The 15,529-nt window shown below is 34.7% G+C and overlaps 2 protein-coding genes across 5 annotated transcripts in view; one reads left to right on the top strand and one right to left on the bottom strand.

Annotated features, from left to right (window-relative positions):
• Positions 1–10,097, bottom strand: part of LOC128994207 (G-protein-signaling modulator 2) — a 37,393-nt gene extending 27,296 nt beyond the window's left edge. Inside the window, exons 1-5 of one of the 4 annotated variants that reach the window (XM_054418587.1) lie at positions 9,986–10,097; positions 6,885–7,006; positions 3,613–3,845; positions 2,859–2,994; positions 1,438–1,580 (exon numbers count right to left, since the gene is read on the bottom strand). In XM_054418587.1, coding sequence (XP_054274562.1) covers positions 1,438–1,580; positions 2,859–2,994; positions 3,613–3,845; positions 6,885–6,929 — 557 coding nt within the window. In that variant the 5' untranslated portion in view covers positions 6,930–7,006; positions 9,986–10,097. Of the gene's footprint in view, positions 1–1,437; positions 1,581–2,858; positions 2,995–3,612; positions 3,846–6,884; positions 7,007–9,872; positions 9,892–9,985 lie in introns of those variants that run through there. The other 3 variants (XM_054418586.1, XM_054418589.1, XM_054418588.1) reach the window with 3 other exon arrangements.
• A 2,541-nt stretch (positions 10,098–12,638) lies between these two features.
• LOC128994946 (uncharacterized) overlaps positions 12,639–15,529 on the top strand; it is a 60,154-nt gene continuing 57,263 nt past the window's right edge. The window contains exon 1 of the mRNA XM_054419797.1: positions 12,639–12,839. The gene's annotated coding sequence lies outside the window, so the exon portion shown is untranslated. The remainder of the gene's footprint in view (positions 12,840–15,529) is intronic.

Raw genomic sequence — 15,529 nt, 5'->3', positions numbered from 1 at the left:
TGCATTCTTAGCTAAACGCTATGTACTGAAATCTGTTTTTTGCCCATAACTTATTTATTTGCAAATCCTCATAAAATTTAGAACAAAGTGGCTATTTTCAAATATTTATAGGCCTATAATTTATACAATTTCATTGAGCGCGAACTTATTTTTTTTTTCAATTTTTCCAAAATAATTTCTTTTTACCTAAAAAATTTTTTTGAAACAAATATTCCTTATGTTTTATGTATGATATTGAAGCCCATGATTTTCCAAACAAAATGGTATATAGAACAGTAGAATTAACATTGTTTTAAGCTTCTCAGATCCGTTTTAATAAAACCTTGCAAATGCGCCAAAAATAGGTGGACATTAAGGCCTAAACTATGGACACTCGGAGGGTTAAATTACCCACATGCATGTGATGTAGGTAGAACTAGGCCTTATCCAATTGAAACTAAACAACTAACCATTGATATGTTAACACTAAACATTGTGATGGTGTTACAAATATACTAACAGTGAATGGTTGGGGTAAACAAGTTCTGATTACATTTTGTTGTTTTAATGTTTTTGTTAGGGGATAGAGTCTTTGTGCCTAAAAAGATTCAGTTAAGACATCAGATAAACACACCGATCGCCCTAAGCGTACAGACTTAGCCAGTTTTACGCTCATATAAGATTGATGAACATCTGAATTTTATTAAGTTATTCCAAATTGTATCAAAGTATGAGAAAAAACTTTGTTCTTTTTCCTTCAATTTTACGTTCAAATCATTTAATTATCTTGAATAGTCTCCGAGCAACGACCGTTTAAAATCCCGGCATTCTTTTATAAACACCCTGTATTACATAAATGATTATTTATTCAAAAATAACTGAATATTGAGTGATATATCCTGTTGCAATCAAGGGAGATTCTTGAATTTAAAATTGATGATTCCTCTATATTACCGACCCAGTATTGCAGGTTTGAGATTAGGAATCGGAAACGGCTAATCCTTATCTTCAATGTTTCACCACAAAATTCTAAGCTCCAACAAGGCTTAACACAGACTGCATTCAAGGCTCTTCTACAGTATTATGTTTTTCATAGTTGAATGGGTCCCTGTAGAATGAATTCACTATGCTTTCTTACATTAAACTTCAGAGGATGAAAAATCAAATTAACTAATTTTTCTGTAATTTAGAGCGCCTTTAATCTAAAATTAGTAGCTTATCATTGTTTTCCATAACCTCAGAGTAAAACTGTTGACTTTACTTTAGTGACAAGTTATCATGATTAAGGACCAACAGAACTTTGGATTTTTTAAATGAGAATCACCTAGGGGATCCCTTAAAAACTTTTCTCAAAACTACAAGCCTTTCAAGGTAACACAAAATATCGATGTTTTTTTTATTCATTTAGTTTAGTCGTTAAAAAGTTTTTTTTTTTACCATCCAAAACAGTTTACTTACTCGTAATATTGGACAGCTTGCAGCAGACAAGCCTTAACATCCTCTGGGAACTCTCCCGGGTCCTGCTGACCCACTCGGCCGATGTGCTTTCCCTTGGCGTGGTAAACGTTCCCCAAGTTGTATAACGCTCGGCCCTCACTCAACTATAGGAGAAACAAAAGTCCAACCAATACTTGAATTGGTAAAAATTGAAGGAGTGAATCAAACATAGAGGAAAAATGTTGTAAATGTTAGTTTATTATAGAAAACATGTTCAGACGCAAAGAAAAGAGGACCTGCAGACTACAGAAACACTTCAATACAGGCCTACTAAATTATTTGTTTTTTAGGCTCTTCAAAATGGTCTAGAGAAAATTTGGGAAATTTTAAGTTTTGAGGGTCAAAAACACAATTTTGACAGGAGTCCTCCTAGCTCAGTTTTATGCATTACATCAGGCTGAGCCTAGAGGGTTTGCAGTATTACCACTTGATAAAAAATATTGGCAATTTGTGGGATTTGAACTAGGACCTCGGGACTAAAGACCCTCACTCTACAAATAGGCCAATTTGCTCCCAACCACTTTAAATATGTATGCATATTTGAAGCAATAATTTCACATAATGATGGTGTGATGAAAAACCACGCTCATTGATTTTGATACACTGCTTGGGGAAAACCAAATTCACATTATAGGTTTTGCTACTGATTTCATTTTATCTCTTTTCATTACATTACAAAATTATGTCTATTCTTTGCCGTACAAGACACTGCTGACAGTAAATGACGTAAGTAGGTAAGTGACTTGGTCATTCAACTAGGGTGTTAATTAAGGTTATTAGAGGAACGAGAGAACAGTCACTGCATGAGTCACATAATAGCTACTTCTGTCCTACTACATCTTTAACCCTAGGTACTTATATTGTAACAGGATGTGAGACTGATCCATTTAATACAGAGTTGATACATTTTTTAGGAGATCTGGGTTTAAGGGGCCATTTCATTTTAAACACCCCCCTCCCCCTGCAATGCACCATAACGCTTGAGCAAACCCCCGCTCCCCTACCCTCCTTACGTTACGTAACTCAATCGTAGTAGACTTTAATAAAAGCTTAAGCAAATTTTACTATAGGAATATGGATTTTAAATCATTAAACTTGTAATGACTTTTTTTAGTAACCTTTTTATAATCAAAGCAAAATTGATACAAACAAACAAACAATATTGTTACTAATAGTAATAATATAATACAACCACAAAATAAATTATCCCAAATAAAACGTAACTAACTGAATTTATAAATAATAAAAACATCAGATAAATGAATAAATAAAAACAGTTACATCGAAGGACCAAACATAAATAGTCAACATAAATAAGTCGAATAGAAATGTAGTCAACTTGAGAAAATATGTAACCAGTGATTTAGGCTATCTAGAGTTACCTTATCGTTGAGCTCCCTGGATATTTCTAGATGTCGCTTGCAACATATCATCGCCTCGTCGAACTTTCCCATAACTTTCAACGTGTTCCCAAGGTTTCCACTGGATTTAGCTTCTCCCAATTTGTCTCCCATTGTCCTGAAAGTCATTTAGGTTGAAAATTAACCATCCAAAAAAAGTTAAAATTAACATTATTGGAAATATGACATACTTTCTTCATTTTAGCTTCAAACAAAGATAGACAGGTTTTACATGCACATTAAGAAAAACATTTAAAGAATCAATATTTTATCCAGGTAAATAATAAGAATGTTGTCGGGTGAGTAGGACTTAAAAAAAACCCTAAATGGATAGGAATATGGCCAAGAAAATATTAATTATGTATCATTAACCATCATTAATAGTTAGTACCTACTTCATTCTTATAATAATGCTATATCAACCACTCGACAAAGTCCTCAAACAAACAATCAAACCCAACTAAAAATCTGTAGATACATAGCAATGTAAAATCACAGGTGTTTATTCCAAGTTAAACATATTTTTGGAAAAAACTTATATCATGACAATGAGATATCATTTATTGTCATGATAATACCCAACCGATGGCTTGGGTATTTAAATTTTTTTATAAAGGACTCGCTGATAAATCAGAAATTTCTGAGAATCATAGAACACATTAATTTAAGACAATTGTAAGGGTATAAATATGGTACTACTAAATCATGCCAACATGCCAGCTATGGAGATCTATACCTTGCTAAAGTGAGGTCATGACTGTGGTACTGCATGGCCTTGTTGTAATCACCCAGGTAGAAGTATGCATTGCCAAGCTGACTGAATATGGCGCTGAGGGTACGAAGGTCATCTGTTCCAGCACGAATCGCTGCCTGAAAGAACGCCACGCCAGCACGACAATCCCCTGCTTTACACAATCGCTCCCCTTCCAATGCCAGCTCCAAACACATGTTGCCACCGTCGTTAATGTTCTTAAACACAAGATTAAACTTTTTTTTAAATTCCATGGTAAAAGTAGAGCGTCGAATCTAGGTCTTCAGCAGATGACTCTGTCGTTGATCTGGTATAATTTTGGCTGACATTACAGGTGCGTTGTAGCAATCCATCTTTGAAATCAACGTTTCAACTGTGATTAGTACTGTACTGAATTCAAATCTAAAGTTGGATTGCAGTTTGCCCCGAAGATGTACTACTGCAATGCACACAAATTGCCAGCCAGGATTTTTGCCAGTTTCACAACAGTCATCTCCTAAGTTATCAAGATGCGAGAACAGACCCAGAATATTAGGAATAAAAATTTTCTATTAATTGTTTTTATCCTTTTAATTTGAATTCATAACTTTTCAATACCAAGTATAAGGCAGTGAGATAAATATAACACCATAGGCGCCCGTAGGATTTGGAACGGGGGGTGTGTTATACTAGGTCTAACGAACATCGGAAAAATTTCTGAAAATATAGTGTTTTAAAACGTATTTTTAAGCTATTTGGTAACACATAGAACCAACCAAAACAAAATAGTATATTGTGCATCGAGGAGGGTGTCATAGTTTTTTATACCAACATTAAAAATTAATAAGCTTTTTGAAGTTATCATGTATAATCTATATGATTAAATCCACAAGCCAAACAGTTATAAAGAAAAATAAATTTACAGTTGAATAAAGCCTAGATAACAGCCAAGAGAGTTTATGTTTTGTTTTCTGAATAGTTTTGTTAAAGTATAAAAGAATTGTACATCTGTGGTTCAACTACCCTACTTATTTTATTTAAAAGTGAATTTAAAACATTTTTTAGAAATGACTATTATAAACATATTTTTGGAAATTCCTTAAAACCCACTTTTGATTTTAATAAAGGGAATTACAGAACATTATGGGTATTCAATTTATTTCTTATTTTTTTAGCCCCCTTGCACCCCCATGTGGGCGCCCATGCTTAACACAATTAAAACAGGTCTAATCAACACAATAATCGCATGTGTACATTAGACTGCCTCTAATTTGGTCTGTTTGTATGGCTGCCAGAAGATCCAGCTGTTGACAAGAATCAATTTGTTAGTTTAGCGTATACATAGTTAGCCTGTTTTTACACTCAGCATTAGCCTATAAGTTATGTATGCTTTGAAAAAGTAGGTCTAGAAGTAAAAAAAAACAAATTTTGTAGCACCTGAGAAAATGTCTTGGTTGGATTTTGTCTTATTTTCATCTCTGCAGAATGAAAACTAGACAAATTCTTTGAATATGTTTGAAGCATTCCAATATCTTTTGCACTGCATATATATCTGTGGCTACAATAGAAATAAAAGCAAACTCCAACTGCCTTTGTACATGGGCTGTTGGCTCATTGATTATAAAAAATGGTAGAAATAATTTCCACAACCGTTAAGTGAATTTGTTTATCAGTAGTAATGTGATGAGTCAAATAATTTATTGGAGTCAACATCAGTTGTGTAGGCGTGCAGACTCAACAGTCAGTTTGTTTTCAACTTGAGTAAACCATCTTTATTGAATCAGACCCGAACCACGGACAAGGGAATAAGTACTTTATAAACAAGTTCATTGTGCAAAGTGAACTAGGATTTCTTGTAATATTAAATTTACCTGTCCGTCAGTGATCGTAGTATTGTCTATAGCGACCAGTTTAAAAATTAAAATCTCATCATCAGGCTTCTTCAAATGTGATATAAGTTAACTCAAGTTGAGGTCGTCGGTGACACATAAACACGAACAGGAAATATAAAACACGAAAAAACAAAAGGCCATTACTGTGCCTAATATAGCCTACAACTGGCCTGTACAGGACACTACAAAGAGGCACCAGTGGATGCGTGGTCATGCCTCTGTCATGTTTGTACTCATTGAATTGACACTTCTCTTAGTGAAAAAAATAGTCGCATTGAACTACCGCCGGTTGACATTAATAGAGTAAGGAATAAGTTAGGGCCTACATGGTGAAACCGGTGTAGGTGGCGGGCAACTGAGGCCGAAGAGAAGGATCATACTGGACAGGTAGAGGATAGGACGCTATCGGTGATTGGTTTAATGCTCAACCAATGGTATTAATTCATTCAACTGAATTATACCATTGAGTATACACGTACTAGAGTAGCCACTAATGGAGGTTATCGTTACCTGAACAGCGCTTTTGCAGAGTAGCGTCAGCAGCCCGAACTACACCACCTTGGGCTTGACGGTAAGGCAGTTTGGTTGTTTTTTATTAATGCTTTCATTGCAGGTTGTAAAATGTCATTTTTGTTGATGAAATTTGTTTGTTTGTTTCTAGTTTCGTTGCTTTATAATACATTTTTAATACTAAATTATTAAAAGGTCCTTGGAGGTGCACTACACTACCTCAACCCAAGCGTTAGCGACCCGAACTATGTCACCAAAATCAGTAACAACTAATAGTATTATGTGACAACTCTTAAATACGTTTATACTCAATGATTATACGTTAGGCTATATCACTGTTGCCAATACAAATATGAAAAGTTAAAAATCAATATGCATATATTAAAGCCTCAAAGTTGTATACCGGTAGGCTAGAGCCATTTGCACAGTAGGCCTAATGTGTTTAAGTGTTTATCAAGTAACTTATTTGAGTAATTCTAAAGGAGGCCAAAGTGCCCTAGTAGCAGCGTCATCCAGATACAGGTAACTTATTAAAACATGAACTCATGTGGAAAATGCCGAACTTATGATCTTGCGAAACCTGTCAACTGGCTGGACTCACAATTAACTAACATGCCATTAGCGTCAGAGCAAATCAAACGATTCACTATTTCTGAGTTTTGTTTGACTCATCACGCCACTTGTCAAACAACAAACCCGCCCTAATAAGCTGAACTTACTTGAGCTCAGAACCAGCCGCAATTGATCAGATTGGAGTAAGGCTCGACTTGTAACACAAGTCAATGGCAGCTTACAAGTCGAGTGAATTTAGTCAGGAATGTACTCAACTCGCCACATCACAATTAATAAGCTTAATAAGATAAAAGGCTACAATACCTGGTTTTCCCCCACGATGTTATCTGCACTTGCACTGAGGGACATGATTGCCTTTGTAAGGTAGTTCTCAAGACTGAATTATCAGAGTAATAGTTATTAACTGATTCAACTTACTGTTATTTCTGAAAAAGAAAAATGAATATGAAAACTCCAGATTACACACAAATCTATAATAAGATACCTAAGTGTTCAGTTACGGTACCGGTAGGCTATTTTCTTGGAGAACATAAAGTTAAAATTCATTCTCTCCAAATTTAACATAAATAACTTAAGGTTAGAAAAACTACCGCATTTTAACAGACATAAACTTTAAGTTAAGTTGATTCAGGATGGATTTTGTTGGAATGTAAATCTTATTTAAATCATCTGCAGAAGCAATCAAATACCCCCGCCACAGCAAACCTGCAGACTAAGCGAATTTAAACTTGTCTGATTACATTTTTACTAAAATACTTCCATAAATAAGACATAAAATTTATTCCCAATTTAAATAACATTAGACTAGAGGACCCATGCTGCTCCGCAGCGTTAAAATAAATATGATATCCGAGAAATAATCAAATTTATAATTCTTTGATTGAGTAATACGGTAGGCCTCTACCTTGAGCTTAACTGATTTAAACTATCAATAGCTCAAATTAAAGCTTATAATTTATTGATTATTTTGAGTCTAAAACATACAAAAACATGAACAAAACTGGGGAGCTATTGATTTGTAATCATAGAAAACCCTTATGAAAAATAATTTTATGTTGGTTGTTCACTTTGTGTTTGCTTGGAACTGGTCCAATTTGAACAACTACCCTAGCTTAAAAGAAAGCAGGTAGGCTATTTCACTGAAGGTTCTTAAACCAAAATATATAGGATTATATAATTATAACTGGTGAAATACATCTTAAATTGAAGTAGGCTAATCGTAAATTAAAAAAAGAATCAAACTATGCCGATGCTTGATGGCAAATCTGTGCGTGCATACCTTCAATTCGAGACCTCAATCATGAAAATCAGTCAGGTAGAAGAGCCAAACGAACTCAGCAAGGAAAAACCTAATTTAACTCCCATAAGAAATACATGGGGAGTAAATTTCGTTTGTGTATACACCGAGTGGGATTATAGATAAAATATATGGCGATGGGTGATGGCAAATCTGTACGTGCATACCTTCAATTCGAGACCTCAATCATGAAAATCGGTCGGGTGGAAGAGCCAATCGAACTCGGAAAAGAAAACCTAAATTTAACTCCCATAAGAAATACATGGGGAGCAAATTTCATTTAGGACCTATATGCCGAGTGGGATTATAGATACTTTTTTTCTGATGATTGATGGCAAATCTGTACGTGCATACCTTCAATTCGAGACCTCAATCATGAAAATCGGTGAAGTAGAAGAGCCAAACGAACTCGGAAAAGAAAACCAAATTTTTTTAATATGTAAGATTTAACAAGTGCTTATAGGATGAAATAAATAAATTTGCCAAGTTGTCATACTCTATATCCATAAACAAGTAAACTACAACAGTTTTCATTTTCTCCATAAGAATAACATGGGAATTTTAAACTAGCCTACACTATTTTTTAATTTTCTCCGTGACCATTAGGCTTACAACAGCGCTTCAATATACTAAGTTAAATTATTTCTTTTTTTAAGCTCTACAAAACGGTTTAAAAAGAAGTTGCAAAATGTTTTATTTTTAGGGTCAAAAATGGGAAAACCCCATTTTTACCCCATAAACCCCCCCCCCCACCAAAAACACCCGTTCCCATGGTCCGATTATGCTGGTTCGCGAACTCGTTTGAATAAACGTAGGTTTACACGTTTGTACCAAATTTCATCAAAATCGGATCATTTTTGCTCGAGTTATCGCGCTAACGTAACCGTACCTATATAGGTAATATAATATAAATTTATAATATAATAGGTACCGGTAGACCTTCTGAACTAGGATTAAAAATAAGAACAATACAATTTTTATTCCTTTTAGCTGCCTTATTTATTTACATTTATTAACTTAAATACATGTAGATGTAGATGTATTAAGTCATCAGACATAGTACAACAAATCCTTGGTACGAGTTGCAAATGCCTTGACTTGAGCCCATGTTTAACTCGGACTCAAAAAATCACTAATTTTCTTAGCCAGGTGATGGCCGAGTTATCCAGACTGCCGGGTTATCGAGTGCCGAGTTTGCGGGACTCTACTGTAATAGATATATATGAATTTGAACGGATGGTGTAGTTGGCTTCTAGGGACCTTAAAACGAAAAATTAAATCAGTCCCGGGTCCAGGTCTTACCATGAGTACTACGGTAATAGCTTATTCCCTATATGGGAAATTTGCTAAAAAGACCACTGATTAGTCACCTAGCTCATTTGTGATTTTATATTGAGGCAATCAACTTTTGGAGATCAAGACACGGATTTAGTTAAGTAACTTAAATTGTTTTTAGAGAATTAAATGATAACACAGGGGCGGCTCCAAAAATGTTGGTAGATAAGTTACCTAATTCAAAATTAGAAAGAATTAATTTAAAGCAATGTAATTATATGTAAATAAAGGGAAAGTGTTCAAACTAATTATTTTGCATCTGAATTTTAAAATGACCCCCTTTTTGCGGGGAAGCCCTTCTCAAACCTCTCGTAGACCCCAAATCAAACTCTTTCTTGATCCTTGCAAGGCCTACCCAAAAAATTATTCCTGGAGCCGCCCCTGGATTAACATTTCTTAGGTAGTAAGTTAAGTAGGGTAGGATATACTCCACACTAAAACAATGGATTACACTTGATATAGGCTGGGAGACCCTGAATAGCTATGTGGACAAAGCCTTTGACACCAAGTAGGCCTAGGTTACCACCAATAAAAGTTAAAAATTTACTTATTGATTTCACAACTTGCTTAGTTATCAAACAGACAGGAATCTATACTGTAGATGGAACTCTTGACATTTAACGTACTAAACCTAGGCCTAAGTTACTTATTAGGCCTACCTTCCAATTCCCCCCAAAAACATGCTCGCTTTATTAGGTATGATTGCCAAATAATATTATACCAACTTATAGATCTTAGAGTGGATTATTTTATAGTAATATTTATACATTACCATATCTTTACACTAAATTTTCATTGATTAAGTTGTAATAATAATCCAACTTGTAATAATTAATACCAGAGACTCCAAATCTACGCTCGTTAAAACATTGATCAAGTTAAATTTCATTGACAAATGGAAATGACAACTGACAACGACAACAGTGACAACTGGAACTGGAACTGAGACTGAGACGAGACTGAGGACTGAGGAGTGAGGAGAGCTGAACGAACTTTTCTAAACACTGAACGGAGTATGTTTTATCTATGACTGAACTAAAGTGAACTCGAACTGCAACTAACTAGTGTAGTGTAACTCCAACTGACAACCGAACTGGTTAAAGGCGGCCGTGACTGAACTGACTGACTCGACTCGACTGAGTAGTAGTATTACCTCACCGAGTGAGTTTTTTTCAACTTTACATCACTTGTGAAGTAAAGAGGTTGTATACATCACCATAGATAAAACATACTCCCTTCATCACGCTTGGGATAGGGAAGTTTAACATGGCTCGTTAGGTAAAATCATAGATAAAAGGAGTAGACATATCTACTCTTTTTATCTATTGTAAAATATATTACAACATAGTGCTTGCTTGCTCATTTTATCCGCATTCACTATAGGCGTACTAGCATTTGGGAAAGTGCTGGAATCGGTTCATTTGAATTTTGCAATCAGATGACAAACTTCAAACTTGTTTCCAAGTACAGACAACAATACATAGTCTGTACAAAGAAGCGATCTAGGATTGGTTAATCTAGATTGGAATTGGAGGTTGTTTGATTTAATGACGTAACTGAACACATCTGTCTGATAAACTGTACCTTTGTTATCAGTCCGCGACTAGCTTTTGTTTATAAATGAACGTTACTGTTAGAAGATGAGTGAAATGGATAATGAAAAATATTGTTCGTAACCTCCTGGTATATTGTAGGGTCAGGTAAAATCTTGTACGTTACTCGTTAGGCAAGAGCTTGTTTACATCACTTAGGAGAATTATGCAGCTCGCTTCCGCTCGTTGGACAACATTCACCTGCGTGATGTAAAAACGCTCTTACTACGCTTGTAATGTAAATAGCAATTACTATCACTTCCACTTTCTCTTAAACTTGAACCAAACCTGTTAAAATAAAATAAAAACAATTAAAATATTTGCTGAAAAAGTTCGTACTACGTACCTGTTACAGCGTCCAAGAATTTGCAACTAAAATCAGTTCCAAGACTAGTGATCTAAATATTTATATAGAAAACAATCATTTGTAAGTATTGTATGATTGTATAACTGTACCTAGTTCTAAGCCAACTTTTATTTTCATTGATGACCTAGCCAAACCATGCCAAACCTTATGTTATATTCTGGCTCAATAAATGATTTGATTTGATACTACACCACCTAATCCAAACCCATGTTAAGTAGTTTGAATTTATAAACAAAAATCCACTAAATTTATACAAAAAAGTATAACCTACATTGTAATTGTCCTACTTTTTACATGAAAATATATCAACAAAATTATCTTCATAGCTTTAACACTTAAATAAATCGAAGGTAGAGCATGGTAGAGCCTGGGTTGATACAGCAACAGTCATACAATATATTTTCCCCATAATCAATGACATAGTTTTAGAATAAATAAACCTACCACACAGTTGTGTAAAATATTATACAGGGTGTTCATTTGAAAACTTTCCATATCTGTTGTTGTGTGCAAAGTGTAGAGTTAAATAGATTCTGACCAGAACTGTTTATTATTATTAAATGACATTATGGAAAAATGGGACGGTTATCACATCACGCACAACTCGCTAACTACAAGTTTACTGGAAACTGTGGCTAGCAGTGTTTCCACACGACCAAAAAATAATCCCGCTTACTGGGTCGAGAAATCCCGTTTTATCCCGCTTTTAAATCGGTGAAAAATCCCGTTTTATCCCGCATGATTTTTTTGGTACAATTCCTAGTATTAAACTTTATGTATCATTTTTATAAGTTGTTTAAACATCACTATTATATTTTGCTACAGTATTTAAACAATTTGAGTTCGTTTTTCTCTAAAATTGAGTTGAGTAGAAAAATAATAAAAATAGTCGTCACAGCCAAAAATCCCGTTTTATCCCGCATCCCGTTTTAATCCCGCTCAAGGTCTAAAAATCCCGTTTTCGGGATAATAATCCCGCGAATGGAAACACTTTTGGCTAGGCGTGCGAGCAGTTCGACGGTTTCCCACCACACCACACGGTCCAACATGTCAGGCGGACGGCTCGAGTCGGGTGGTGCTATCGGACCGAGCATCCGACCTGACATATCCGTCGAGCATGTCGGGTCGGAACCCAAACACTGTCCAATATGTTCGACAAGACGTCGGATCCCGACATGTCCGTCCAACATGTTGGATAGTGTATGGGGGGCTTTAGTCAATGCTGCTAGTGCGCAATGTGGTGCAATGCGCATGCGCGGCACTTCTTTATATTTCTATAAGCTTTTAAGGATTTATAGTCAATGTTATTACAGTACATCTACTATTACTACTATCTACTACCTATATCCTATATTTATTTTGCTGGCTGGCTGGCTCCTCGAATCCAGATCTAGATCTAATCCAATCCTAACTGACTTTCTGTTTGCGCTTGCACGATTGCAAATCAAACAATTATTAATTTTATCATTGTTTGTTTATTTATTTAATTTTTTTTGTTTAGTATCGTTGTAGTCGTACTCGTAGTAGTACCACTCGTATTGTAAGCAGATCGATCAGCTTCAGCTAGGTGCTAGGTGAAGGTAAAAGTGAAGCTCCATTTATTACCATCAAAGAATAACTTGATAAATTACCTTACTCAAATTCAAAAGCCATACATTTTGGAAGAGGTAAGTTAAGCATGTTGAAACTAAGTTAGGTCAAATTTAAGAGGTTTAAAACTTAGCATAGGCTGCCTAAGTTAATAGGCCTAGGGCCTAGGCTAGGGTGGTATGATAAACCCCTAGGCCTACAGGTTTTTGCAATGTAAGCTGAGTTACTACCTATTAAACATAGTCTTTTTTATTGAAATGCTAATCAAAACTAACTCGGCCTTAGCCTATATGAGTGTAGGTAGTCTAAATCCTAGTGTTTATTTATTTTCTAGCATATTACTGTTCAGTAACTTACAGAAGTCTGTCCCACTTAAGTTAAGCCACGTTTAGGGTAACTTACAGTTTCTTAACTGTGCTATGCTGTAGTATGATTGAAAATAGGTTATCGATTACACAGAGGATACACGTCCGGTAACCAGACGTGGATTAGGCGTCCGGTAGTGACGTCACCGGGTTGTGGGGTCCCGGGACGCCATTACCACAACGATACGATGTTCGGCCAGCGTTGTTCGTGGTGTAGTGGATAGAGTGCTCGGCTGATATCCGAGAGGTCCCTGGTTCGAAACCCATCGGTTTCTTTAACTTTTTGTCACAGATTTTGCTTTGAATGTAATTTCTTCTTAACTGTACATCTTTTGTTAGAATTTTTGGCATTTATAATTTTATGTTATGAAGAGAATTGAACCTTCATTTGATTTTTTCCATTATCAGCAAGTTTGGTTGGTTAGGTTAGTTTATGACAGTAACTGCCAGACGCCTAATCCACGTCCTGTTACCGGACGCGTATCCTCTGCGTATCGATTAATAATCGCTAACTTATTTTTAACTAGGAAAACTTAAAAACATAAGGAAAACTTTTTTTTGAACATAAGTTATGTTTCTGTAACTTACTTCTACGCTGTTTACAACACTTCCAGCTACCCCCTGTGCCTACCCACCACCACTTGACTATATCGAGAGCGATTGTGTTCTTAGGAACGGTGATTAAATTGTGCCCAAAAAAATCAAAGAAATGTGCACTAAGTTATCTTTTGTAAACTTTTGTTTTAGAAACAAGCATTACCAACAAAAAGTTCCAAACTCCGGTGTAAACGTGACTTTAGGGTTTATTTTAATCTCTTATCACTCTCTCTTAATAAGTTATCTTGTCTCTTATTTAAAAACTGTTTAAGAAGTTTCCAAATGTCTTTGGTTAGATTCTTATAGGCTAGGCTTTGTCAATTTTCTGTGGCTCTAGTCTTCTATCACTAGCCTTCATTGTTGGTCCTTGAATTATTTAACTTAACAACTGGCAGGCTTAATCTTAAGTTTTATTCACTGATTTGAATTGCCGATCATCTGCATGTATATACAATACCGTTTTTAACCTCACTGGCACTAGAAACTTGGGTCAATCCATTTCATATCATGCAGGCATGATTGCTTACTTTTTCAATTTTTATTTACCTTTTGTAAAATGTTTCCCGCATACAAAGCAATGTCAAGTAAAACTTACAGATGCTAAGGAAATAAGTTAAGTTATTCCTCCCAAATTCTTTGGTGGCCTTTTAGCGAATTTCCCTATAGGGAAGTAGCTATTACCGTAGGTGGCACGGTAAGACCTAGACCCGGGACCGATTTACTTTTTCATTTTGATGTCCCTAGAGGCCAAAAACACCATTCGTTCAAATTTTTATATATGTATATATATATTTATATATATATATATAGATTTATATATATACAGGGTGAGTTTCTACTGACCGTGTTAACTTCGCCAGTGGGTTCTACTCACTAAAAGGAACAAAAAAGTTCCTATAAACCCATGTCCGATTTTCGACCGTTTGGCTGTTTTGGGGGATTTTGTGTTTTTCTTATTTTATTAGACTTTGCTCCACAATTTATGTAATAAAAACTTAACCAATTACTTTAGAGAGTTATAATTAAAATCATTGGAAAGAACATTAAATTTGCTATAAATCAAAGGTTTCATTCAACAACTATACCATTACATAGTCCACGTTATAACCAAAATAAAGTAAAAATGTCATTAAATTAATTAATTACGATAATTTTCATGGGCCTCCTTTGATACATAAACCTGCATTTATGCAATGTTGAAATGCATAAAAAACTTGTCATTTTAATAATCTTTCAAATGATATGCTATTCAATACTATTATTGATATAAACCAGTGAGAAATTACTAATAAACTACAATAAAACACGGTTTACAGATTTTGTTTTTGCACAGTTTTACTGTTAATAATAATTACTGTATTCATCATGTTGGCATAATCTTGATTGGTAAAAGGCTCCATATTTTAATAAATGTTGAAAAACTCTTAATTGACTTGGAAATATAAAGTTAAAACAGCAAATTACTCAACAAGGTATGTTCAAGCAGCTGAGTTATCTAGCGATAGATGACAAATCAATAAAAGCTGACATAATCAAGCACAAGGTAAAACTAATTACACAGCATTTAAGAATCAAACACACTACATCTTTGAAAATGTGAAGAAACTTGAGTTTATACATTTTATTAATTCAGATAATTTTAATAAATATTTAAAAGTTAAAATAATGTACAAATTTTATCTGATAGTTCAATAAAATACATCATGGAGTATACAGTAATTATTATTAACAGTAAAACTGTGCAAAAACAAAATCTGTAAACCGTGTTTTATTGTAGTTTATTAGTAATTTCTCACTGGTTTATA

Source organism: Macrosteles quadrilineatus, unplaced genomic scaffold, assembly GCF_028750875.1.
Source record: "Macrosteles quadrilineatus isolate MER2022 unplaced genomic scaffold, UCM_ALF_1.0 Scaffold_5__1_contigs__length_97177068, whole genome shotgun sequence".
NCBI classification, from domain to species: Eukaryota; Metazoa; Arthropoda; class Insecta; order Hemiptera; family Cicadellidae; genus Macrosteles; species Macrosteles quadrilineatus.
Note: the sequence above shows the minus strand (reverse complement) of the source record. Positions and strands in the feature narration are given on the sequence as shown.